The sequence below is a fragment of the Ovis aries genome, chromosome 2, assembly GCF_016772045.2.
Source record: "Ovis aries strain OAR_USU_Benz2616 breed Rambouillet chromosome 2, ARS-UI_Ramb_v3.0, whole genome shotgun sequence".
In the NCBI taxonomy this organism is placed as follows: Eukaryota; Metazoa; Chordata; class Mammalia; order Artiodactyla; family Bovidae; genus Ovis; species Ovis aries.
In genome coordinates, this window is record NC_056055.1 from 133,979,360 (window position 1) to 134,006,619 (window position 27,260).

Genomic DNA, 27,260 nt, shown 5'->3' on the forward strand with positions numbered 1-27,260 from the left:
GGGAGGGCTCCCCAACATGGCGGGCGCGCGGGAAGCGCCGACTGCCTGGGGTCCCCGATTTATGGTCCTGCACTCCGGCCGGCTGGGCTGAGCACTCGCTTCCTCCTCACCCCTGCCCGCGATTCAATACACACGACCTACTGATGTATTGGTGGGCACAGGAGGAGCCATTAGCCAGAAGACGGGCAGAGGACAATCATAAAATGTGTCTGAATATTTAAACTTCTGTCTGCGCACTTATAAATACACATGTCCACGCGTCTGAGGCGAGCCCTTACATATATTAAGGACACACGTCTGATTTTTTGCATTCTGCTCATTTCCTGTCGAGAGTAAGCTCCCCTCCATCTATTTTGGGACTTCTGTCTTGGCCCCCTCTTCAAGGCGAGGCCAAGACGTGAAAAGCCCTCGTGAAAAAAATAGCGCGCGCCACTCTTTATAGTGGGGAGTGTTTATTGTCGTCTGGAGGGCGGAAGGGGCGCTCGGGGGAGGAGGGGCAGCTGCTGCAGGCCCCAGTGGGGCTGAACAGCACAGAAGTAGGAGCCCAAGACTGGCGGCCAGAAGGGTAAGATCCGAGCAGCCACGGCCATCCTCAGGTTGGCCCAGAGCCCAGCACCAGACACTCTTAGAGTTGGGGAGCCAGGAGATCTCTCACTCACCATGTCACAGATCGAGGGGGGTCTGGGGCTGACCTGAGCCTGCACAGAGCCAAACTGGAGCCTCTTTTTAGCCCAGGAAGTTACTTATTTTCCTTTTAAAAAAATAATAATGCCCACTCCGCCCCCACCCCAGCCTGAATCCAGCCTCTGTCTTTCCAATGCACACAAAATTTAACAGCCAAATTGGGAATATGTAGGTATGGGGGAGGGAGAAAATGGTAGAATTTCTATGCCTTACACAGTTTAACCCTCACACATCAGGCATATTATAGAAAATAATAAAATACATTGTTTATACTGGATATTAGCTTTTAGAACACCTAATGAAGAATGCTTCTGTGGAGGCACCAAACAGAAGGGAGATTTCGCTACACCTTTTATTATTTCAAATATAGATCAATGAATTACATCAAAACTACAGGCAACAATTAGTATAAATAATACTTTAATCAGTGGCAGCAGAACATTGATCAGTTCTATTAAGAAAGCATCTTGCGTGAACAGACACCATGGGGCTGACAGACAATGTCATCTCCCAACAAAAGGCTGCAATGGACAAAGTGAGATGGGAGTCTGAGAAGCAGTGTCCTCAGCAAACACTTCACTCCTCCCCAGTTACTATCCCAGCATACCATTTTTAAAAACCCTTAAAACAAACACTTCTGGCTCATAGTTGGGGGAACAAACTGGAAACAAATAAAAGCAAATGGGCACTGAGCCTTTCTACACCTAGGTCTCCAGAACACGTTCCCAGGAGGAAACTCATTTCTTTCCCTGCCCTGGCCAGCTGGGGGGCCCTGCTTCTTGCCCGCCCCACTCCTGTGGGCCCAAATGGGCAAGAGGGTCTGATTGGGACCTCAGGGTTGAGGGCTGCCCTCTGGGCCTTGCAGGCCCCATTAACATTTCAAAAGAGAATCCCTAGAAGCCGAGAAGGAGAACTGAGACTTATAAACAAAGAATTTGTTTCTCTGATAAAATTACTTTCCAAAGTAGTGGGGCTATTTTTAATAAGGAACTTGGGTTTTCTTCATCAAATATACCTCTTGGCTTTCCTCTAGGGCAGAAGTGAAGGCAGTTAAGTAGTTTGGCATTGGGTCTGAAGCTGGGATGAGTAACCTGAACTTCTAGGAAGGGAAGAAATCTATATAATAATTTTTATAATGCATATATAGTTGAACATTGTGAAATATATACCCCTTCCCCACAAGGAGAAGTTTCGATGTATTAACAAGTTTGGGTTTTAGGGAAGAATCTGAGCAACTTTCCAACTTGCCTAAAGATAGCAGCTCTTTTCAAATGCTACATCCAAAGACTACTCTCCATGTTAGAGGGGGGAAAAAAGAAGAGAAGGGTAGTTAGAGTCCAAAAGGTTAAGGGTTTAGAGGTCAGTCCTCCCGGCTGAAATACAGCTAATCGAATAGAAAATTTGTCCTCTGGATGAACCTGATTCTGTAATTTAGCCGAACTTCAGTAAAATACCTTTTCAGCTTCTCAACGTGAGGGCATCAGAAAAAAGACATCTTGACTATGTATGAACTCTGTGCTTTTTGTCATAGAAACAATGATGCAAATAATGCAGGAATATCCATCTTTAATATCCCGACGTGGCGATATTCAAGTATTGCCATGTGCAAGTCTGAGAGCCAGGCTCACCCCAAGGAGGAACAAAGAGCTGTCCCTGGGGTCTAATACAAAAGACCAAGGCTTGTAAGATACTTTAGAGAAGTGGAATTTCAGCCTAGGGACCCCAGTGAATACCTGCTCTCAGGAGACACAGAACCAAAGAACATGCCCGTAGAGGAAGTCTTTTTTCCCTCTACATTCGAATATATTTAAAAAATTACCTCTGAAGCCTTCTAAAGTGTTCTGAAGCACTGAAAAATAGCCCCAATTCTGAATCTCCTTTTCAACCTCCCTCCTGCTCCCTCCCTACTTTTGTCACTTTTTGGTAAGGGACAACCAGGGGTTTCTTTTTGGAGCCCGAGGCTTTGGGGTTTAAACTTCTGAAGCCTTGTTTCATTTGAGTCTATGAACTCTGGCCATTACCTTTGACTCTTTCCCCTTATCCTTAAGGGTCAACATTTTAGAAAAATGAGCTTTGAATCCTTCGCAGGCAAGGCAAGAGAAAAACGACTAAAGAACATCTCTCCTGTTGTTTGAGAGTGATTATTTTTAAACCACTATTCTCAAGGCAAGGGAGCAGAAAGGGCCTGAAAACTTTGGTACTTTCACAAATTCCGCTTCTAATTAACAGGTTGAGAAATTCCTTAGATTTGTTTTGAAAAATTAAAACTTAGGGGGAAAAAACCCTAAGACCAACTTTTGTGGACTTCTAGATTCAGTTAGTTTTCCATTCTTTAAAAAGCAAGATTTCCTCACCTTTCCACTTTCTCCCCAATGTACATCCCTTCTCCCATACCAGCCATATACCAATTCCTATAAAATACTGCTACATGGAATATTTGGGGACATTCGGAATCCAGTTGGAACAGAAAATTCAGTCATTATCTAATGACCCAGAACATGGAGGTTTTGTTTTCTTTCCCCAGAAGAAAAATGTTGGACCATTTGTTTCTTTCTTTTCTCCCTTTCCTCTAATCACCCAGAACTAGCTCTAAGCACAGTGCTGAAAAACGCACATGTGGAAATATATATTCAAGAACTCAACTTTGAGTGGATCCTTCTCTTCCCTTTAGAAGGGTTAAGGGCCCCCTATATACATTTCCTGGGAGTGGGGAGGGGGTGGAGTTCCAGCCAGGAGTCAGGCCACGCACCTCTGATTCCGCTCCCTGAAACTCAGCCCCTTTCACATGTTAAGTTTTTTGGCAACACCATGTCAGTTACTTCTGTACCCCAATTCTCCAACAAATAAATATTTAAGCAAATATAAACATAAAACAACCCGTTTCCGCTTCCTTCTTAGACTCATTTCTTTGGGCACGGGGACACCGGGAGCAAAAAATATATATATATATATATATATTTTTTCACACTGGAAATTATACAGACAACCCAGAAAGTTCAGGAATCCTGGCTCAGCTCTCCTGCTCTACTGAAAACACCTAGAGCAGAGGCAGCCAAGCTTCTGCCTCAACTCTGGCACATTTTTAAACCACAAAGATCCCTGGAGGGGTGGGGTGGGGGAGCATGTTCAAATTCACACTGGGATAAAGCATTCAACCTTCATTTGCAAATTCAAAACCCAACAGCAGAGATTTTCAGGAGTTTAATGACTCGCCAAGGTTTTATGTTCTCAATAGCTCCTGCCATTTGATAATATACTTAAAGAGAGAATCCCGCCCCCTCCCACCCCATCCCCGCTCCAGGGAGGGGGCTGTCCTTGGGCAGGATGCTAACCTTAGGGAGGCCTGCGTGTGTCCCAGGTCCACCCCACAGTACCTTAGAGCCCAGGGAGGTGACAGCAGGCCCGGCCTGCCCCCGCAACTTCGGCTCAGCCAGGAGCTCAGGGAGGGGTGGGCCCAGGGTCCCCACTTCTATAAGGTCGTCAGGTCCGTGTGGTGGTCCTTGGCCAGCGGCTGCAAATGCTGGCCGGGGGCAGCTGACGAGGAGCAGGAGGACGAGGACGAGGACGAGGATGAGGAGGACCTGCCTTTGGTGTTGGGCAGCTTGTGGTCTTTTTTCCACTTCATCCTCCGGTTCTGGAACCAGATCTTGATCTGGCGCTCGGAAAGACACAGGGTGTGAGCGATTTCAATCCGACGGCGCCGCGTCAGATACCTGTTAAAATGAAATTCTTTTTCCAGTTCTAGGACTTGCTGCCGGGTGTAGGCCGTCCGGGACCTCTTGGGCTCCCCGCCGGTGTAGTTGGGGTTCACTGAGAGACAAAAGAGATCGCACAAGGTCAGCTCCAGCCTCAGGGTAGGCCCCTGGCCACCGGCGCTCACTTCCTGGCGCGCCCCGAGGCCGGGCCCTCCCTGCGCTCCCCCTGGCCCGCTACTCCCTGCCTCCCGCCCGCCCTCTTTCCCCAGCGCACACGCTCCCTCCCTCCCATCCCCTCGCACCCACCTGCTCCCCTGGGCTCGCAGGCAGGGATCCCCAAACGTACCCCCGTCTCCCCGGCCTGCCACCAGCTCCAGAATTCCCAGGCATTTTGGAAATCCCCTCTCCTCCACTGCGTTCCCTCCACTCTGAAAATGGAGTCCTCCCCCACCCCACCCCCATCTCCACCCCTTTTTTCGCCCACAGCCAAACAGCCAGCCACATGGTCCCGGCCTGCTCCCTTGGCTATAAAAATTTATGGAGAGAGTAATTGCGGCGCCCATTGAAACCCCACACGCCCCCACCCCCTCGCACCCCCTCTCAGGGCTCATGCCGCCGGGCCGGGGTGGAGACTGAGCGGTCCTGGGCCCGTCCTTACCGGAATTCACGTGCACCTTCTTCATCCACGGGTAGACCACGGCCGGCTGCTTGAGGGCAGTCCCGGGTGGCGGCTGCTTGGGGCCGCCTGGCTGGCTACAGGCCCGGGCGCCGGGCAGGGGTGCGGGCGGGGGCGCGGAGGGCGCCGGGCATGGCTCTCCTGGAGCACCGTAGTGGCCGCCGGGGCCGCCGGGTTCTGGCCCGTGACCCCGCGTGGGCAGAGACGGGCCGGGCCCGGGGCCGCCACCTCCGAAGGTCTGCTCACCGAAGTCGGGCCGTGGGTAGAGCCCCGGGGGCTGGAAGTCGGTCCCCTGCGCGCTACCGCCGCCGCCGCCGTAGTAGTCAGCGCCCTGCTCGCCTAGGTAGCCGCCCTGCAAATACTCCTCGCATGGAGGAAACTTGGGGTCCACATACTTGGAGTTCACCATATAGGAACTCATGGCCATTAATTTCAGAAGGTAGAAAATACTAATTTTTCTCGTGTTGTCTTTTTTTCTTCTTCCATAGGGCCCTCCTACTTGCTGTCAACTGAATAAAGTTGGCGGCCATGTGACCAGGCCAGCCAATAGCGAGGGAGTGAGTTTATCACCGGGCTGGTGAGCATCTCATAATTTTCACAAATTTAACTAAATAACATACGTGTAATCAAGTGACTCACCGTGGCACCTTTGAGGGCTCCCACCAGATGTTAGTGGAGTTCTAATCCCAGCGCCCTCACTCCCCACTGGTAACCCCAGCTTTTGTCTGCCACTGACTTTGCTAACCTCCACTGCCCTCTCCATGCACCCGGCCTGCAATCAGCCCCCCAAAATGGGCACAGTTCAAAAGGGAATGAATCTCCCATATTTGTCAAGGTGCATGGCATCAAAAGGTGGTGGAGGAGGTGACTCCTGAGTTGGACAGAGAACCCCAAGCAGGCAGGACTCCCGCCCGCCCAGCCCTCGGGAGCGCGAGGACTCTGCCATACAAAGGCCGAATCCCGCCGGCTTTGTCTTCATCAGGGTCACCCAAAAGTTACTACAATCTGGCTGGCCTGAATCAAATTAGGCAATAAGTAACTGCCAAGCTTTCTTTGAAGGCCAGGGTATTTGTAGCCAAATCCGGCCTTGCTGGTATGGCAAGAAGCCCCCTTGATTCTCTGGCTAGGGCAGCGCAGAAGGGTAGCCCAGGAAGGTTGTGAGGTAACCCCACCTCACTCAAAAGCATCCCTAAAAGGGCCCTAAACTCCCTCTTTCCGGCTCACCTTTTTCCCACCTGGCAGTAAAGGTCAACAAGCCCCCTCTTTGGGCACCCTCCAACTTTATGCCCCTAGAGAGGAGACTGATCCTGGGGCTACCTGACTCCCACTTCACTCCCCAGTGCCCCCAAACCTAATCCTTTGGCCCTGCATTCATGCAACCAGTTAGGGATTTACACGGGGGGGAACTGTTTGAAGGTGAGGAGCTTCTCCAGGAAAAGGCTACTTTACATTATTGGGCTCCGACGATCCTCCTGCCTGGAGTCCAAGGTAATAAAACAGAAAGAAGCAACTGACCAGTCGGCTGCCTCTGGCCTCCACTTCTGACTATTGCGGAGAATGTGAAGTTTTTGCATCGACCATATATTCCCCTAGAATCGAATCTGTGACTACATGGATACCACACAAATTCGGTTCTACAGGGTATATATAGACAACGTTACTGCCTCCAGGTTCCACCCAGAGCAAGTACCCAGACTGTTGCCAGCCCCAGCCTCCTCCTCGGAGCCGCCAGCCCGACACAGCCACTCTCACTTTCAGAGACAGTTCAGGTAGTCTGAAGTGCTTGGTGGCAATTTGCAGCAACGAGTTCCCCATCCTTGTAACAGAGCCGGGGTTACCAAGCAGCCAACGAGTCAGGACAGTCTTCTTAAGAAAGAAAGAAAAGAACAGAAGAAAAATAATCCATTGCAGAATGGCGACTGTATTATTATCCCCTTTTCGGATGCACATAACACCCCCTCCCTTATCAAGTGGTATTTTCCAGAAAGGAGAAAATGCCCTAGTGGCAGAAGAAAAAGAGGCAAGAGGGAATGTCCTCTGCCCCTTCTTTTCCCCACTGCCAGGGCAAGCCAGGTTGGCTGGCTAAGCTAGTTCTCCAAGAAGTCGCACGTTTACCTTCCAGGGCTCTGAGCCCGGCTGGCCTCTCTGTCCAGCTGCTGCTTACCACCCTGAGGCAGGCACTGCTTGCAGGCACGGAGCTGCCCTGGGCTGGGGCTGGCGTACTAATGGTGAAGGGCAGGGCGAGGGGTCATTCGAAATCATTTACAAACATATCACAAAGTTTCATTATTTTTGCTTTGCCGACAGCAGGACACAAGAGTACAAAAGTTCACGAAGTGTGCCCGCCCTAGTGCTTCGTGCAGTCTGGGGCTCACTCCTCAATTCACAGCACCAAGAGGGCTCAGGACTGGGATGGATTTCAGGGGCAGAGGGATACCCAGGCTTGGGTGGGGATTTTGGATCCTTAACTCTAAGCTAGAAGTATTTCATTTTGTTTTTTTATTTTGCCCTCATGATTCAAAAATTGTTTTCAAGCCTCAACTTGGGCCTTGATGGAACAGGGAGAACTCCCTCCACTCCCCCCACCGCTAGTCTGGTGAAATTGGCTGACTTCTCTGCACTGTGCACACTCCCCACATACTCCCCCCAATCCTTTGGTTCCAGTGCTTTGGCTATTTTGTAGGGATTTCCCGGGTGCCAATTCTAACAAGACCTTCTGAAACTCCCCCACACCCAACTCCCTTGTCCCAGGGGGTTCCCCCAACTTCCTTTAATGCCAAGAGCTCCTGGGTACCTTGGGTCTAGACTTTATCCAGACAAATTGGGGGTGCCTGCTGGGATGAGTGGGGACCTGGGTGAGGGCACACATTTTCATATTTATTAGACACTGTGACCTGCATTTCACCTTATTGCTCCACTCCTTCAGACAGGTCAAAGCCAACGAGTTATTGATGAACAAAAGCGTTAAATATTCACCTCCCGCTCAACTGCCCATACAAATGCTTTTGATGTCTCCGGCTTTTTGTGCTGTATTCAGCTACGGGGTGCCAATCCTGGGTTTGCAAGCAAGGAGCATCCACAGAGATAAGCACCCAGAGCCAGGGGAGCTACAGGAAGAGGGAAAGCCCAGGAGTTCTGGGGACTCCGGATTTTCCGGCCTGGAGCTGGGGGGCCTGTTTCACTTCAGACAGCCTGATTCGTAGAGGTGAACTCTGTATTTCGTGGGTCCTCCACTCCTAGGGTGTGGGCACAGTCCCTAGGAAGTTGATTATGTTGCCCAGGCTGGAGGGCAGAAATCTGGCCCAGAGCCAAGCCTCATCTTCTCTGACCCCAGAAAGAGGACATCTCACCAGAAAGGGAGGGTGCCTGGTTCTTAACATCTTCACACATTCCATCTCTTATTAAAATAAAACCATCTCCATTTTGCATGAGGGAGGGGCCCCTGGTCTTTCCTGGAGTCTCTCCCTACCACCATCATCTTGAGATAGCCTTCCTGGACAGTTCACAGGCCTCCTCAGAAGTGTACCTACCTGTCTTCCGTGGCATAAGCAACTCTGAAAGAGCCAAACGTTTGAGCCCAACACCCCAAGAATCTCTGGCCCCCACCGCACCCCCAAACACCCCTCCCCCTTGTCTGCCTGCAACGCTAGCGGCTCTGGTGCAGAAATTCTCGAATTGCAGTTAGAGAGAAGCAGGAGTGAATTCGAAGGGCCGTATCTCTCCCTCCTCAGCCCGAGTCCCCAACCCGGGACCCAGATTGCTGAGGCCGGGGCTGGGCCGGGGGAGAGGGTAGGAGGGACTTTCACATAAAGCTCAGAATTTTCAGCCCTTCCCGGAAGCGGGCCAACCCAACACACCCGCAGCCGTAACGGGTTGCGTCCCCCCACCCCCGCACCTTCTTTTTATTAAAAACAAAAAAGGAGAGAAGGTCGGGGCCAGGCTGGACCGGGTTAAGCTGGGCTGGGCGGCGAATGGGGATCGCGTTGCCTGGGTGCTTAGCAGGTTGGTTCGAGCAGAAGGCGATGCTCGGCGCAACTTGTTAATAGGGCAGGCTGCTAATTAGCTGCAAGCTCTTCACAGACGCGTCCGCTGAGGCGGAGCTGCACCTGTGCGAGCTGGGGGGGCCTGGGGAGGCCGGGAAGGGCCAGGGAGGCCCAAGGAGGCAAGTGCGAGTGCTCGCGACGCGTTCCTTTAGTTAGGTGACTGGAAACTAGGCCCCAGAAAATCTTCCCGGGAGTCCAGCTTAGATCCTCCAGTTCCAAACGGACTCCCCTCGCTTACCCGGGCCTGGGGAGGCAAGGGCCGTTTATCCACCCGCCCACACCCCCTGGCTCGGCCCTTCTCCCCACACCCGCCCCGTTACCAATACCGCCCCTTCGCGATTCGGAAGAAACGGGGAGGTACTCACAGGAGTGGTGTCTCACGGTCCCGAACCTGTTGCAATGGAAACGAGGTCATTTAAATTCCACAGGATAATAAAACAGAGATGGATGATACACAGAAAAATGACAAGGCCCAGACACCCCACCAATACCCGGACCTCCTTCCTGCTTCGGATGCCCGCCCCTAGGAACTGCGCCAAGTTCTCCGCGAAGTGGGAGACTGCAGTGCTCAAGGGCAGACCCGCGGTAGGAGAGTATGCCCCCATCACTTCCCCCACGCCATGCACCCCTTTGGGCAAAACCTTACTTTTTGCCTGGCCCGACTCAGGCGGCCTGTAACAGGGTTTCCCCCGTGGGAAAACGGGAAGCGAGGAGAAAACGGGCCTTTGTGTGTTTCCTTCTGCAAAATCGGCTGGGTGGGCGCCGGTCCACTGGGGAGGGGGCAGCCGCCGCATCTGTCCCTTGCCCCAGCTCCCCGGCTGTCTCGAGCTGGAGCAACTCAGCACCCCCTTTCCAATTTCAGATTGGTTTCAAATTCCCCAGCCAACCAGTGCCCCCTCAAAACTGTCTTCTTCCCAAAGAAGGACCAGGCAAGGCTGGGACTTGCCGTCCCACTTCTGCTCTAATTCAAAACAAAGAGCAATTTCCAAGGGAAATGAGGACCCAAATGATAGCCAAGGAAGAGGAAAACCGATGGGTTTAAAGGTAAATGGCAGTGCTTTAGACTGTTACCCAATTCTGTGGATACGACATCGTTTCATCAGCATTTTTGCTGGAGAACCCACAAAGCAGTCTTACAAAGCAGTGGTCCTCTCAGGGGCTGGTGTCCAGCTTTCAGTCGCCTCTAGTTTTAGTCTGGGACAGGGGTCTTCTCTGAGAAATCGCAGAGGCAGAGCATCTCCATTCTTAAACTTTATATCTGTCCACCTAGGCTACCCATTTTATTCCACTTCTGAAGCAGAACTTCACTCTGAGGAGGTGAGAGACAGAAAGTTCCTCTGGTAAGGTGAGAACCCTCAATTCCTAACTTTCTATGTCTAGAAGGGAGAGGGGATTCCCATCCTATTTCTTGATTTAGGTTAAGCTAAAATTAACTTCCATGAGACTTCTCCCCACCACCAGGCAGAAAAGATGGGGCAGAGAAATCCCCCACCCCTGGAGTTGTCCTGGAAAAAGTAATAAGTGACTTACTGGTTTTCTCTCCTAGTGGGCAGGGGAGCTGGGAGCAGACCTGTCTCCTTCTGAACCCGGCGCTAGCTGGAGCCTCTCACTTTCCTATCGCTGCTCCAAGAACCAAGCATCTGCACTTGTATGCTCTTAACCTAATTTATGGTGGGAATTATATTTTGGCTTGTCAACTCTCAAGCCATAAAACAAAGTTTATTGGAATCACGTGCTCGTAAATAGCCACTCAGGTCCCATCTCTGCAGAACCATAAATAACCTTCGGCTTTAAACTTTTATTCACTAAATAAAGGTTCACTGCAACTGTTCCCTCACATTTAAATAGTTCCAAATATCTAGGATTCAAGGGGGGGGAGTCATATTCATATCAATACCCTGGTCTTTTCAAATAGTATCTTTTCAGGGACTCTGTTTAGAGGGGGAGATAGTGCTATTTGGAAAAGGCTGGTTGGTGGGCATGTCTTATGATTCTTTGGCTGCATCGGCTGTGAGTACCATCAACTCCTTTATTTCAATCATTTTCTAGCTCTAGATGTGGTAAATAAAGAGGAAAGCCAAAGGTCATTTCTATTGGCTTATACCAGAAGTTATTTCAGATTTTGTTTTAGCTTCAATAAGAAAAGCGTGGTTGGAGGCTGGGTGGGCTTGGGGGTGGGGGTGGCAGTTGGAGTTAACACTTGGCTCTGTATTGTTGTGAATGGGCTCAGCAAAAGTTGAAGGTAGCCACATGCCTAGAGGTTTCTGTAATTTGCTTAGATCTGGAAGGGAAGCCTTTGCAAGTGACCAAACTGCTTAAAACAGCAAGACTTGGGGTTTGGTGATGTGAGAAAGTAGAGAATAGCCTCATCGGGCATCTTTGGCAACTGAAGCGCTAAAGAAGGTTATAAAACAATAAAACAGCCCTGGTGTGAAGGGGACAGGGTGTGAGGAAGCAAATGAGGCTCTCAGGAACCCAAGCCCAGGAAGTCAGATGTCCCCAGTCCCACAGGGCCCCAACCACAGGGCCTGGGGTCCAAATCTGGCTGGGTAAGATCCTATCTCTCCCCGATCTTACCCCTCCACTCCCCGCCCCCCACTGCCACTCCCACCAGAGGGAGAGCCTGAGAGGAGGAGGCAGCGTGCTCTCCCGCTGAGAAACCAAGAAAAGAGCTTGGGCCTGAGCACTGCTCCATCGGAGAGCATGACTCCGTGCTTGGGGTAGGTGGGGGTGGGAAAGACACCCCCAGCTCCCACCAAAGGGAGAGAATGAAAAGAGAATTGACACCGCCCTCCTCAGCATCCTTCCACAGCCCACCAGAGTTGCTACCAAACAGTGTGGAAACATGTGATTTTGACTATTCCGATTAAAAGAATGAATGTTCTCTGTAGCTTTGTAGAGCACATATACATCTAAGATTTCTAAATAAAATTCACTTGTGAAAGTTCTCATCAGCAAGTCCTATCAAACCTATGAAAGAGACTCCTATCTACTAAAATCTCTTTGCATCCTAATTTCCACCCATTCTCTGTGCATTTCTAAACCCATTTCCTAATTTCACATTCATTGGATAGAAAGCAGGGAGCTATTAGTCCAGACTGTATGGCATTGATTTCTCTCCCCCAACCCCCACCCCATTAGCCCACTTAGAAGTATCTTTTTCTTTTACAGTTGGTAGCATCTGTTTTTAAAATATGAGTAAAGATCAATCCTTTAAAAACTGTTTTCTGACTCTATTAGCACCAGGTGAGCAGCTTCCAAACAAGTCCTTGTTAATCCATTTTTTAAAAAGTTTGAGGGCTTGGGAAAGGCTTCTTTATTTTTCCTTAATTCCTAACTTAATAAAACTGAGTTAACCAAAGGATATATGACATTCTAGGCAGTTGTGATGAGCTTTTTATGGAAGAAGAGTGGTGTAAAGAGAAGACCAGACTGAGGAGATGGTGTTTGAAACAATGTCTGGCCCCTAATCTGGGCTCGAGACATTTTTTGAATGAATGATAATGAAAGATTATGACTGGGGCTTGCCCACAGTCTTCACTGTGGCTTACATAAGAAGAATAAAATTATACAGCCTACTCTGTATATTTAGATGATAACAGGAAAGTAACTAGCTCTGCTGAGGGGAAAGGAGGAAAGAAAGGAAGACATTGAGGCACATAACTTCAATCACTTTCTAATCTTAGGATAGTCAGACAACATGATTAAGGAGAGTGTACACCTTCCTCCAGTCTTCCCTTGGCCTCTGCCCCCAACTTTGGGCTTTTCTAGATGAATGACACAGGGGAATGGGGAAGAGCAAACTCTGTCTAGTAAGAAGGCTGAGCACCAGGGAGAAGAGCAGAGTGGCTTGGGCCGATTTCCTGGGGCTTTTCCAAGGACTGTCAATGGTGGTGGTGCTAAGTCATGAAGACGAGGTGGGGGGAGAAGATGTAGGAGCCTTCTTAGAAACCTGTTGCTGGGTACAGTGAGATTCTGAGCACTGTCTTCCCCATCTGACTAGAAAGAGCCAATTCTGGGAGTTTCTGCTCAGAGAGCTCCCATGAGCTAGAGTCCCCTGCAGGGCTCTCCCAACCCAGATGCCAGAGCCACTCCCAGGAAGGAGGAGAAAGTGAAGGGGCCCAAGAGGCATCACCTGCACTCCAAACCTAACAAGGTCCGTTCTCTGCCTGCCCTAGAGGCCCTTGCTATGTGGCCTAGGAAAGGATAGTCTGACCTTGACTTGCAAGAGGCCTCTTGCCCAGAGGTGGTGTTGAACTCTTCTCTTAAACTATCTCCACAACCAGGATAAGTGGGAATGAGACTTCAGATGAATCCCCTAGACCAGGGGTAGGAAGGAAACTGCCAGGCCTGGCACTTAGGGACACAGGCTGGGGAAGAGCCAGAGAAGGGCTGGACAGGGAGTCCCAAGCATGAGAGAATATAATTTCATATTCCTGGCACTATACTCTATCGCTGAAAGAGGAACTCTTCTCCTGCTACCCCTTCCCCCACCCCCTACAGTAGGGTCTGCTCACTGGAACTCTGCCTTGGTGTCTTCTGGGAAGGAGAGGTAACCCCGGAGGTAACAATTCCAACAGTGAGATGTGGCATCCCAAAGAACAGGCTCTAGGGCAGGACCTCTAATGGGGGGCCAGACCTGGAAAAAGCTCCAGTGGGTCCAAGGAAAGCAGAGTGTGGGGTAGCCATCTAAGCTCATTGAGAACCAAGAACAGAGGTTAGATGGATCAGGAGATGGGGGTGACTGGGCAACTGCAGCACTGCCCAATTTCATGGGCCAAACTCTGCCAGGCATGGTTTATAGCAGGAGGGACAAGGTGTGTTTGGACAGAAAATCTGACCCAGGTGGACTCCTGGTTAAGCAGAAGCAGCTTGGCCAAGGGCTGCAGAGTCCCTCGTAGGAAAAGTCTGTAGTCAGAAGTCCTGGAGGCCAGGGGTAAGGGGTAGAACCTGGCTGCATGGGAAGGGTGTACATATGTGTGGGTTACAGCCTGAGGTAGTATTTATATAATTCTTTTTAAAAGATATAAAGTATCTCAAAAAATTGAAGGGCTGATGGAGATCTGAGGGGGACAGGCTTCTTTAAGACACACCTTGACATCACCATGGCCCAAGGTGGGAGCTGTGGCTCAGCCATGGCCCTGGAGCCCAGATCTTGGAACACAAGCAGATTAAGGGTGTGGAACACTCCTTGCCTCCTTTGTGTTGCCCACTGGCATTTGGCTTTTCCAGTCTGTCCCAGCTTTCAAGATACTGAAAACAAGGGTAGTTGCCTTGGGGCTGTAAAAGAGGCTGTGACTGATGGGTGGTGGTAAGGAGGGTGTCTCCAGAAGGTGGCCAGTAGGGCCTGCTCTCTAGTAAGACCTGAGCTTTCTGTAAGAGTCATGGATGTGCCTGTGTGGGTGTGAGGCTTCCGCTACCTGATGTCTGCCCACTAAGGAGCTAAGGGCACCTTCCTCTTGGATATGGCCCTGAAGTCTACCTGTAGGCAGGTGCCAGACAATAAGACCCAAGGAAGCAGGGCTTATGAGACCCACTACAGCAACAGGGGAAGCCCCAGATCCATGTTCTCCTGTGACCAAGCCTAGGCCTGTCTTCTCTGTACAATTCAGGGACTGAGTGCATGAACCAGGTCTCTCTAAGCTCTAAAAGGCTAGGCCTGATTATTAAACAGAAAAAGGATACTGATGATAAGAAACACCTATTGAATGCTTGTTATTCAATATGTGATTGAAACAGGTATTGAATGTTTGGCTTGTGCTAAAAACCCATTTTAAGTGCCTAATCAGTGAGTTAATGTATGTAAAATAGTTAGAATAGTGCTGGACATATAGTAGTGCTATGTAAGTAAAAATCCTCATAACAACCCTTGAAGGTACTCTAATTATCTCTGCTTTCCACATGAGGAAACAAGCCCAGAGAGTTTGCCCTACTTGCCTAAGCTCACACAACAGTTAAGTGGAAAAAATTTGAAAGAAAGCGGTCTGTATCTAGAACCTATTCACCTCTTTGAAAAAACTTCTGAGTTAGCAAGCAGTCAACTTCCCTTTCCCAATTTGGTAGCAACTAGTCAGCTTATGACTTTTCCCTGGTGGCTCAGATGGTAAAGCATCTACCTGCAATGCAGGAGACCCAAGTTCGATCCCTGGGTCAGGAAGATCCCCTAGAAAACCCAATGAAAGAGAGAGCTCCCTTAACTAGGGGGCGGGGCATTGCTAAATGGTAGCGAGAACTTGGCCCCTGTAGACCACAGAATCATAAAAGATACAGGAAAGACCCTCGATGAGTACTCAAACATAAGCATACATCTTAACTGCCATGGTGGAGAGTGTTTATAAACTGCAGGTTCTAGACATCCTGATTCAGTAAATCTGAAACAAAGGAACCTGCATTATAAAGAAGAGGCTTAAATGCAGGCCTTCATTAAGAATCACTGCTCCAACGCAGGGAAATGAGGGAAGCAAAAGGCTGTGTTGCCAGGAGACAACAAGGAACAGTGAGGTTGGATCAGAGCCAGTTGGGGATGTCACCGCTGATGCGAGAAACACCCCCATGGAGCCCACCAAAGGCCTGAAATGGGTGCAGTGGGTAAAGAAGAGTGTGAGGGTGGTGTGAAAAGGGGGAGAGATGAGTAACTGCGGGGTTATCAAGCCACACGCAAGAAGTCGCCCTGGATCTGGAGGCTCAAGGGAGCCCCGGGGCCGAGGCCTTGTTCTAAGTGAGCCTGGGCGAGCCCATCAGCTTGAGGCAGGCGACGCTGAACGCTTGGCTTTTCAAGGCTGCCGGTTCTAGGTACCAGGAATTGCAAGAAAGTAAAGTGGCAACAGCAGCAGCCCAAATGAAGGGGCTGGTAGGGATTGGGCGTGGCTTGCCCCACCACAAGACCCTCTTTTCCTGCTCTTCAGAGCCCAAAGCGCAGAAATCGCGCCCCCTCCGGGAAGGCGGAGGAAGTGAGGTGGCCCGCCACCCCGGAACCTGCCTCCAGGTTCCTGGACCCCGGGCTGCCTCTGCTGCCAGTCTCGGGAAGCCGCCCCTGGGGGTGGGCGCCGCATCGCCAACTATCCTCGTTGGCGGAAAACACTTTGTGAGCTGGGTGGAGGGCGGGGAGAGGGAGGGGCGGGGTCAGTGTCCCTCCCACGCGCCCGCCCGCGAGCGCCCGGGGCATCTCCCGCGCCTCCGTAGCCGACAGGACGCTTGTCCTACAGCGCCTCCTCCTGGACAAGGCGCCAGACAGCAGAGCAGGGGGACTGCTGCAGTCCCGGAAGCCCGAGGCCCCGGCTTCTTAGCGCGGGCAGAGGTCTTCCCGAACCAGAGGCTTGAGCTGGTCCTCCCTTCCCCTGGGGGAGGCCAGAAGGAGTCGAGAGAGCCCTGAGGGCACCCCACCCCCACTCCCACCCTTAGCACTGACAGCAGGCTCGCGACCCAGAAGTGTGCATCCTCCGTTAATTAGGCGAGCCCAGGCGGAAAAACCCTACAGTTCGTGCGTTTATTTATTTATTATTTGTTTGACAGCTTTCTGCTGAGCCACTGGTCCCCACAGAGCCTTCGAACGTGCTGCGCTGGCGTAACAAGATCCGAGAATGGTCCGGTTGAAGAATTGGCCTGAAGTTTGGCGGTTTGAACAGGCGCCAAGAGGAAAGGCCTTTTCCCAAAGCAGAAGCACCAGGCTGAAAAACATCTATACACTTCCCTGAGGATTATATACATATATATAATCTTCGTTTAAGGTGTTACAAAATGTATGCATGTTTACTTTAACACCATAAAAAAAGATTTGGTTTTCTTCTGGTCACTAGCTCATATTTGCAGACTGTTTCTAAAGTACAGATTTAAATTTGGGTGAGGTGGTGAGTCAAGATGATTGAAAATAACGTGGTCAAGGGCAAGATGTTTGGCTATATTTAGATTGAAGGCTGGAATAAAGGAAAGATCAGGAGCGAATCTTGAGGCAGGGCCGAGTGGAGAGATCGGGTTTTATCTTCCAGCTCTGAGTCCACTCGCCCCCTCCCCCCATCCGTGCTTTGCTGGTTGGATCCCCAGGCTGGGTTATTTCACTGCACATGCGCCGGACGCTGGGCGAGCGGGCTAGGCAGGCGCAGCCCCGCACTGAGCTGTGCGGGCGGCGTGCGCAGCACTGGGCGGTGTGCAGCACCGCACACTGCTGCAGCGCCTAACTGCAGAAGAGCCTGAACGCCCCATCTTAGAGACACAGGAAAGATACTTTTGCAGGAAACCCTGTTAAAAGCTTCACGCGTCCTTTCTGATCTGCAAGCCCTGTTCCGCCAAACCAACAAAATCGCCATGCTTCCAGTAAACCCTCAAGGTTGTCCTTTGGATCAGCAGTTTCATATCCAGTGCACGCCTTTTCCCCCGTCGTTAATCAAGGCTGGGGGTGGGGAGGGGGGAGAGGGAACCTCCCTACGTCCAGAGAGTACTTCTCCCTCATTCTGCACAACTATGAAGTCCAAGAGACCAGTTCCTAGAAAGAGGGTATCTTTTCGCATTAATTTCGGAAAATTGGCCCTAAATGGGACTTAAGTCGGAATTCCGAGTTCTTGGTGGCTTCTCCCCAGCTTCCGGTGCCCCCGCGTGCCCTGCCCGGCGGTCGCACTGCGGCAAGGCCGTAAATACCTCTAGCAGCTGCCTGCCAGCCCAGAGTGAAATACTGTCTTTGTTCCGATTTCCCCTGCTTCTCGAGCTCGGCAAACAGAATTCTGGCGAGATATATTTATTTGGAGGAGCATCTGACAGGAAAATACGTTCGGTTTTCAACCCGGTGCTTGGCCACGTTTATAACAACGAGCTTCGCTCTTTTTCCTGATCCTCCGGGAAAGCGCAAGCCCAGCTCATTGCCTGACCTTAGACACTAAGGCCCGGAGGTGCCATTGGTTCTCTGATCTACACACAGTTAGAGGTTCGGTTCGAGGACTCTGGGAATTACACTCCCCGGCTTGTGAGTTCTTTGGATCCAACTATTTTTTTAAAATTTCGTTTAAGTTTTTAAAAATTGGGTTACCAGTGGGGGCATTTCCGGTAGTGTCAAAAGCGTTGACTAGTCTCCTCTTGGACTAAGTGGCCTAAGTTCAAATGTGACTGGCAGCGTATATATTCCCTTAGATGTAACTGACTATTTAAGCTCTTAATGCTACTATGGGATTTAGGAAGAACCCCTTAGTCCTCCATATCTGCCCATGACATCACCCTCTGCTGTGCAACTGGACCTGCAGACTGCCCAGGTTCCTAGTCACTTGGGCGCGCTCAGTCATTGAACCCAGGGAGAGGCTTGGCCATCACGGCCACAACTCATCCCCACCCCCGCCGCAACTCCAGGCAATTTAGGGACTCCTGGAGTTGCCAGGGGAGGGCCTTGGGAGCCCCAGTCCAGAGGCCTGTTTTTCAGTAGGTAATGCTCGATACCAATATGAAAGAATGATCTCAGCAGTACTCTATCAGAAATATTTACAAAATACAGACATTTTGGACTTAACCATCAGTTTCTCATTTGTGAGTGATCATAATTAGTGATCAAGGACAATTCTGTGCACATCAACTAGCCACAAATTGTAGCCCTCCATTTTGAAACGAGCATGATTCCGTTGTTACTAAAAATATCTTTCTATAAAAATATCATTTATTGTTCAGAAATGCATTTAAGGCCAGCATGGTCACACTGGGATATTTGGGAGAACATTGAGTTAGGCTTTTCCGCTGGTTCCTGAAAAAAACAATACTCCGCAACGCGCAGGTCAACCCCATGCGCAATGCGGCAGATTGTCCTAAGGTTTTAATATTTCACGTGTCCATGAGGGAAGAGGCAATGGGATTTGAGAACTGCATCCTCTAGTGCCCTTCAAAATCCATAGGAGAAAATAGCATTTCTTTCTGCAAATAATTTTCTTTCGATTCATAGATATTTTGGTTCACTAGTTTTGAAGTCTAGTTGGAAATATTGCTATGCTATTCATTTATAGGCAACACAAACACACCACAACAGTACATTTAGAGAGCAAAATGTCTACTCTTTCCCTACTCTGACAAATAAGAAACACACGCGATGCTTGAACTTATTAAGCATGCTTAGAATTTCTGAAACGTCTCTTGTTTTTTTCCCAAGACCTGCACCAGGGTTTCTGATCCTCTGCTCTACTGCTACCTCTCAAAACATGCGTCCATTTTGTGGCACAGAATAACCGAGATTCACCTGACAGATGTGTGCGGAACCTTTCTTGAGTTGTTAAGAAAATCATCTGAGAACTAGAGAAGCAGTTAGTATTTAAAATTCCATCCCATAAACAGAGCCCAATAAACCAAAAACTCTAAAAATCAGCATCACTCACCAAAGCCTAGATGAACAAACGTACCACCATCCTGGATACACAGAATCCACCCCACCCCCACCCCCAAGCTCCAACCCTCAGAAAACACCTGTTAGTCTCCCAGGTACCTCTGACCACAGACCAACCGCAAAATACTGCTCGACTTCAGAGTGCCTGTAGTGACCCCCAGCAAAGCTGACAGCTCCAGAAACCATCTGCACAGTCTTCCAGGGCGGGGATCCTGAGGCTCTCGATCTACGCCTCTATCCACCTCTCATAATCTCGAGAGGAAATGGGGCTTCCCTTCTGTTTCTGAGCTCAGCCGGACCCCACCCAGGGCCCCAGGGGACGCCCGCTCAGAACCTGAGTGATCTGGAGGCAGGGGACGCAGACAGGCACTCCCAGGCCCCGGGGAAGTGTGGGGGGTCGGGCTGGGCTCCCCGAGCTAACCGAACGGGTGGGCGCCTCGAGCTTCTCGGTGGCAGCGCTGGGAGCGCGGGGCGGGGGCCGCTCTTACCGGAGGTGCAGAGCTGGAGGCGGCGGTCGTCCCCGGCGGCTGCTGTAATCCACTAAGCGCTGCCCGGTTACTCGCGCTCTGCGCGGCAGGGACCCGCTCATGTTGGAGAAGGAGCCGCGTCGGAACCGCGCGACTCGGCCACCCGGCTGCAGGCCGGCGGCTCCCGGCGGGCGGTGCCGGCGCCAGTGGGGGCCTCAGCGCCCCGGGCTCCTTCCGGGCTCTCCCGCCCGCCGGGCTCCCCGCCGGCTCCGGAGGCAGCAGCGGCGCGGCCCGGGGCGAAGCGGCCGTGGGGCCAAATTGGGCGCCGGGCGCGAGCCGAGGCCGCCGCGGACCCCGCAATCCCGCAGCCGGCGACTGGAGCCCACCTCTGCGGAGACAAAGGTTAGAAAAAGAGGGGGTGAGGCTCTAGGAAGGCAGAATGCGGGGGGAAATTCGCCTGGGAAATCAGGAAAAAGGCCGTGAAGGCGAGCGGAGCCTGCACATGACCAGCCGCAGCCAATGACGACCGCAAATAGGTCATAAAAAGGTCTATTACCAAGTTGTAAATTTTCTTCAAACAAAAAGGAATTTACTGCAATTCCTTGCGGATTTTGCACATACAGCTCGCAAGCGCCATGTTTTTCCCTCTCTCTCTCTCCTCTCCCCTCTTCTTTCTCCGTTTTTCTGCTCTCCTTCCTCCCCCTCCTCCTCCTCTTTCTTTCTCCCTCCTCCTGTTTCTCGGTGTCCCTCTCCACCGCTCGCTCTGCCTTCCTAGACTTCACGGTTCCTTTCTCTAGGAATTCTTTTCCTTTTATTTTTTATTTTGGTTCTTTGGCTTGAAACCTCTGCTCCTTGGGCGCTGTGTTTCAGGGAGAATGAATGCCGCGCTCCCTTGGGGAGGTGATCCTGTCAGTCACCCCTCCAACTCTCCCCTCACTTGGCTTCTCCTCTCCTCCCCTCACCAAAAGGCCTCTCTGAAAGAGCAGCCAAGTGCTTTCGGTTTTTGCCCCTCTCATCTTCAGGCAAGCCACCCAGTCTGACCTTGTGCAGAAAACCGGGGCTCTGCAGGCCAAGAAAATGTGTGCTCTCCCCAACCCAACTCTCTCCAACATAAACTGGGGTCCCTCCTGTTTCTTGGGGTTTCTGCAGTAGGAGAGTTGCCAATCAGCTCAAAGGCTGAAAATGGTTTTAGATACTTGTCAACTTCTCCAAAATAACAGTTTGAACTCCCAATACCTATACTTAATCTAGAGAGAAACACCCCCTGGGACAGTCTTCTCTAGAAGAGTCAATCTTTTTTAATACCCTCTGAAAATCCTTGTTTAAGTCTCCCCTAAGTGCAATTCGCATTTCTATGGAATTCTAGCCCCTCTGCCCTTGCCCCCCAAAATGTTTGTCCATTGAAGAGCCTATTCAATGCAATATTGAAGAGGAGAGGGACTCCATTTGTTCAGGAAAAAAGCAGCTCCCCAGTTTCAGGCTTGAAAAAAAAATAGTTCTTTTTCTTCAAAGGCAGGAGTGCCATTCCTTTCGCTCTTCTCATGGAAGCTGCTCCAGAGAACCCCAGCTGAAGGTAAACATCCTTGGCTAGCTCCCCTCATCATTAATCCATGGGCATGGCCATCCAGGCTTCAAATGTGCCTGTAAGAGGTAACCTCTCCTCACCCCAACCCCATCCTTTCAAGGACACTGCTTTGGACTTCTAGTAATACATTTATAAATATGTGCATTAGGGTTTCAATGTGTGAGTTCTCTATTAACATCCTCACACCAAGTCCCTAAGTGGTCATACACTTAAGTAGGAAGCACACAGCACCCTCTGGAGCAGGCTATGTGTATCCCTTGAAAAAGTTCTGATGACCTTGGATGTTTCTGATTAAAGTGCTTCTGTTGCCATGTGTCTGCAAAAGTCATATTCTTTCTAGAAAAAGTCAGTGAGTTCCAACTTTGCTGGAGGTACCCAGAGCAGCAGCCAGGTTCATTAAAATGTTCTCTTTCCCCTGTTCACCGCCAGATGCATTCGGATTCAGCAAACAGTGGGAAAGCAGAGGACACAAGTTTGGATGGGAAATAGTAACACCTTCTGCAGTGAAGAATAATTAAACAATATTTTAATTACACAAAATCGAGCATGTTGTTGGACCTTCCCAAACAGTTAACACTTTATGCTGGTCTATACATGACTATACATTCAGAACATTGTTTAGTTCTGAAACATTCTGAGAAATAAACCTCAATTGTCAATTTTCCTCTACCCAAATAAAGGCAGAGTTTATGACCCTCTATTTCAGCTGGTGGAAGGAGGGCTGGGAAAAGACTGCACTTTTGAAAAGGCAGCCATATTTGTACTTTTTCACCCTGTGCAGAGATAAGCCATGTGCTGGGCTTTGTGGAACCTCACAAAATGGCAGCCCCTGAATTGACTTTTCTCTAGGAACCGTTGAGACCCACACCTTCTTTTTGTGTGTGTTTCTGGTCTACGCAGAGAACCCAAATCACTTAGGACCCTTGGTTTTTTCAATCAGCGTTAACATTGGAGGGTCCTATTTTTCTGTAAATGATTTACAGACCTCTCTAAGCAGACTCTCTAAGCAGTCAGAAGGGGTCTCTGAAGATTTATGCAAATTTCTGCAGCAAAAATGTTGGTTCGATATGCTTCAACCCGCGGATGTTTACAGATCCGAGCCAATTAGAAGGGCATCTCCTGCACTCGTCACTGGGAGTTGTCTGCATGAGACACAGATGGGGGTTTCTAGCCACTGCAAGAAAGAAGGTGGTGAGTGGGTGTGATTGTAATTCCACAGACTCTTTATTTGAAGACAAATCTGTTTTCCCCAACTACAAAAGGAAGCATGTATACCTACATTAATTACCAACACTTTCTCCATGAGTAATCTATGTATATGTACAACAAATATATACCCAAAATACCAAATGTGTAAATGTACAAATACTCGCAAGTGTACTAATTTTTGCAAGTCTTTTTGTGTACATGAGCTACGAATTTACCATAGGTTAGGGGTCCAACAGGGCCAGAAGGTACAACACTTTCAGAGTAGCACAAAATGGAGGAAAAAACATTTTTACCACCCTTCCTTAACAGATTTCCACATTAATCCATGCACCGGGTCCCCCACCATTTAGAGTCTTGCCCAAATCAATGGCTCTAAAAATGATTTTCAGGGAGAATTCTTGTGTAGAAGACAGTGAATTTTGCTAATAGAGGAATCCCTTAAATGGAGGGCAGCTGGAGCCTAGCCAGCACCAGTTTCTAGCCAGCTTAGTCCCACCCTCTCCATAGCCAGACTGTTCCCTAGCCATGCTTTCAAGCACTTGGCACACTTGCTCTAAACCAGTCAACAGCAGTCTCAGGCAACACACAGAGCAAAACGTTTCCAAATCCAGCAGGCACGTTTGCAGCTGTCTCTTCTTGTGCAAATGTTTCTTAAGCCCTGGGCCGCCACCCTTGACTTAAAACTCTTTCCTGGCTCAGGTCAGCAAATGCCACAGCCATGGCCTCTTCCCTGGATAGAAAGCCAGGTGGTGCTTCGCCTCTGGCCTAACCTGTGCCAACTTTTCCCTGGTCCTTGAAGCAGCAGGCAAACAGCCCACCATCACCTGAACAAGTGATACAGGCCCCAAAGTATAGGATTCCATTTTCATACCTGTGCAATAAAAGCCACTCTGGAAATTAAGATGTACCTCTTTAAAAACATACAGGCATCTAGAAAAAGAAGAGAATTCTGCAAAGTCTACCTGATAAAGGGGCTTTCCCTTTTGTGAAGAGAAATGTTAGTTTACTTGAATTTCTCCTCTTCCCTCCTGTCCCTCTTCCCCCTCCTCTTCCCTCATAAAATGGCAGCTGCAGGAGTAGCCTCAAATGGAAAATGGATATCTTGTTAATAACAGATCCCAAACCCCAGCATCAGCGCTGGCTCAATGGAATAAACTGTGGTATAATCTGGACTCTGAGTTGCTACCCACTGGGCCTACAACTCCAGTCTTTTGCGAAGTTCAAAGCTCTCCCAGTATCTTATCAAGGTTGTTTAGAGCAAGATGAAGCTAGAATAGCCTAGCCTCTCTGAAATGAAAGAGAGCCCCCCCCCACCTCGCATTTATTTATTTTTATAGCAAGGGTGCAGGTAACCCCCCTCCCACCTTTTAAAAATCAAATAGATGCTTTAGCAGGATGCTGCCTTCCCATGAGCCCTGGAGATTGTTCCTGACTCAGGAAAAGGGTTATTGGCGGCGCTCAAAGACACTAGCTCTAGAAAAAGGATTCATTTCTTTTATTAAGGAGCTAGCTATATTCTGCAGCGGTTGTTTACACTTGGACTTTTCTGCATTTGCTCTCAAGGCTTGTTTCAAATAGGTGAGGCCAACCTGGAGAACAGCAGAGGACGTACCAACCGATATCTGAGATGCACACAAGTTGGCTCACAATGGTCGTGCAAACAGAGAGAAGAGAATACAAAATAAATATGGCACCTCCTCAGAAAACACACACACACACACACACACACACACACACACACACAAACCGGAATCACAGCGGCGGCCACAGCACAAAGACCTAGCAATTGCAGGCGATACCAAGCAAGCACAGTTCAAAACGAAAGCAAATTCAGAAAGGAGAGGCGTTCCACAAGGTGACTTGCCAGACTAAAAAGTATCTAAGTGAAAATGTTATAATTGACTTTTCAAGTATTCATTCACTCTAGATGATTAAACTGCCATAATCTGTATAAACTATAGAAAAATTATTAAATGTCAACTTTGACATTGTCCTGAAACTTCTGTCACTAGCCGAACATTTTCCCCAAGTTTAAGGAAGCTGCAGAGCCAGGACTATACATTACACTCTTAAGCTAACATGTGCTTTTCTCAATATTTGGCCCAGACTTTTCCCAGAGATATTACATTTACAAAATTCTCAAAGAAACCTTTTAGGAGTAAACAAAAGGCACCCGAACCATTCATTATAAAAGCAGAAAAAAATATAAATAACACATTTTAATCAAATAATATAAAGTAAATATTCTGCGGGCATAATTTTTTAAAATTAATAAACTTCTTTTAATTTACTCACCATAAAGAAAAGATTTAAAATGTTCAAGTGCACTTGTTTGATTAATAAAGCATTTTATATTCAATTATTTAGTGCTAATCATTAGGAAGTTTACGTTGTCGAGGCAAAATCACCAGCTCAGACATTAAAAACTACCATTATAAAAATATAGCTACAAGGTCAGTATCAAATTACTCTTACATAGGACAGCTCAAGGGCTGTTTCTATGCGACACTAGAAACATTTTTTTAAACACCCAAATCCCTCTCAAAGCGCAGAAACCTCAAGAGCAGTGACATGAAGGTAGCTTGAAACACAGGTAAAGTCCTTTCCAAAAAAGAAAACAGGTGGTGTCCACCAGCATATGCTGATCATTAGTTTTAATAGTCTGCGGTAAATTTTTAAAGGTAGAAGTCAATTTGTCGGGCCTTCAGCTCGGTCTTCCTCCAGCTCTTGGGCTTCCTTTTTGGTTTCCCCATCCTTCGCCTCCTGTCTGGAAACCGGGAATTTGTCCTTGTTGTTCTCCTTTTTCCATTTCATTCTCCTGTTCTGGAACCAGATTTTTACCTGTCTCTCGGTGAGGGCTAAGGCATGGGAAACCTCGATTCTTCTCTTCCTGGTCAGATAAGGGTTAAAAAGGAATTCCTTTTCCAACTCTAAGGTTTGGAAACGACTGTAGGTTTGTCTTCCCCTTCTTCTACCAGGAGCTGCTGATTAAAACAAAGAGAAAAAAAAGAGGAAAATAAACATTAAAAATGTAATGGTGCGTCTGCAGGTTGCTGGGGGTTTCTGAAACAGGTCTAAGGGGTGAAATATACACAACTCTCCTTAGGTCTGATATAATATATAGCATGGGCAGGCAAGAGGGACAGCGAGAACGTCCTAGCAATTATTATGACCCCCATCATCTTTTCATGGTTTCTACTTTAAAGAAAAAAAAAGTCTGTACTACTTCATGAATAAGTCACTGTAAGCTACACCAGAAGAAAAAGGAGAGGGAGAGAAAAGGGGAGTTTTAAAGCAATTACGTGAGATGAAAGCAGATTTCTCCCCCTCTCCCCGCTTAAAAAAAAAAAAAAATTGCATCCCAACCTTGTGGTCTCATCCAGGGAAACATTTGAGAAGGAGACGAGCTCTGATTTAAGTGGTCTGGGTCCTCGCCAATATTACCACTGGACGATTTACAGTCAGGATATTGTACCAGCTCGGCCTCTTGCTGGGTCGTAAAAATCGGCTGTCTCTGTAAGTTATCGTATCCGTAAAACTTCGCGGGCTCCCCGTGACAGGCAATCCCACCGCAGGGGGGAGGCGGCGGCGGAGGAGGTGGGGCGGCCTGGTAGGCTGCGGCTGGGCTGCCCCCGCCGGGGTGGAAGTAGTCCTGGCCGGGACCCGGGCCGCCCCCACTACTGCAACCCGGCCCGGCGGGCGGCGGCGATGGGTGCGGGTGCGCGTGCGGGAAGCCGGCGGCGCTGTTGCCATAGAGCTGCAAGGCGGCGGCAGCGGCGTGGCGGCCGCCGACCTCGGGCGCGAAGTGACAGTCGTAGTAAGTGGGATTGATGGCTTCGCCCGCCGCGGCCGCCGCCGCGGCCGCCGCCTTGTACTTGGAGTACAGCGGGTTCACGAAGTACGAACTCATCGAGGCGGCGGCGGCGGCCAGCGGCCGGGGGCCAAGGTAGGGCGGCCCCGGGCGGGCGGGCGGCGCGGAGCTGGCAGGGAGCGCGCCTCAGCGCCACCGCACTGCCGCGGGGGCCTCTGGGGCGGCTGCTCGCGCCACTGGGGCCGCCGGGCTACGTTGCTGCTGCCACCCGCCCGCCCGCCGCTTCTGAGACCCCGCAACCGCGGGCACTCCGCTACTGGGCGCTCATGCTCCTCTCTCGCGCCCGCCGCCTCGACCTCGCGCCGCCTCCCTCGCGGGTCGCAGGGCCTCACCCAGCCCCCGCGTTCCACTGCCCGCCCGGCCTCTCCCGGCGCGCGCCGGCTTGGCCGCAATAAACTCGCCAACACCCCGGTGACCTGCCCCGCTGCCTCCACTCTTTCCTCTCAGGCACCAGGCGGCCCTGAGCGCACCGGGACAACAAAAAAAAGTGCGCCCGGCCCACGGAGACACTCTTTGGCTTCGGTTTACAAACCCCCGCTCTGGAGGGAAAAGGAAAAAAAACACCCTCTGCCCGCCGCCACCTCTCACCTCGCCCCCCCCGCAGCCCCCTCCCACCGCTCTCGCCGCCGCTGCCGAGGCTGCCGCCCCGGTGCGCCCCGGCGAGGCATTTTCACACCACGCCACT

At 50.1% G+C, this 27,260-nt stretch overlaps 2 protein-coding genes, 2 long non-coding RNA genes and 1 other non-coding gene across 6 annotated transcripts; 2 read left to right on the top strand and 3 right to left on the bottom strand.

Moving 5' to 3' along the window:
• Positions 1-1,018: 1,018 nt before the first annotated feature.
• Positions 1,019-20,365, bottom strand: HOXD4 (homeobox D4). The gene is made up of 3 exons (XM_060411099.1): positions 19,932-20,365; positions 5,038-10,407; positions 1,019-4,494 (listed from the first exon to the last, which is right to left on the bottom strand). The coding sequence occupies exons 2-3, from the start codon at positions 5,480-5,482 to the stop codon at positions 4,154-4,156; spliced, it is 786 nt and encodes a 261-aa protein (XP_060267082.1). The 5' UTR covers positions 5,483-10,407; positions 19,932-20,365; the 3' UTR covers positions 1,019-4,153.
• On the bottom strand, positions 6,620-6,718 carry MIR10B (microRNA mir-10b). The gene has a single exon (NR_107944.1). It is a non-coding gene; the product is annotated as a microRNA mir-10b (primary transcript).
• LOC121818698 (uncharacterized) lies at positions 9,573-16,890 on the top strand. The gene is made up of 3 exons (XR_006058735.1): positions 9,573-9,683; positions 10,369-10,443; positions 16,611-16,890. It is a non-coding gene; the product is annotated as an uncharacterized LOC121818698 (long non-coding RNA).
• On the top strand, positions 20,161-22,838 carry LOC105610367 (uncharacterized). Its single transcript, XR_003588197.3, has 3 exons — positions 20,161-20,312; positions 21,423-21,483; positions 21,925-22,838. It is a non-coding gene; the product is annotated as an uncharacterized LOC105610367 (long non-coding RNA).
• Positions 22,698-27,260, bottom strand: HOXD8 (homeobox D8). Of its 2 annotated transcripts, none has more exons than XM_015093347.3 (2): positions 26,071-27,260; positions 22,698-25,685 (listed from the first exon to the last, which is right to left on the bottom strand). In XM_015093347.3, exons 1-2 carry the CDS (start codon positions 26,612-26,614, stop codon positions 25,393-25,395), a joined length of 837 nt encoding a protein of 278 aa, XP_014948833.2. In that variant the 5' UTR covers positions 26,615-27,260; the 3' UTR covers positions 22,698-25,392. The 2 variants fall into 2 exon arrangements, with proteins under 2 accessions (XP_014948833.2, XP_027820622.1); XM_027964821.2 differs by having other exon boundaries at positions 22,698-25,688.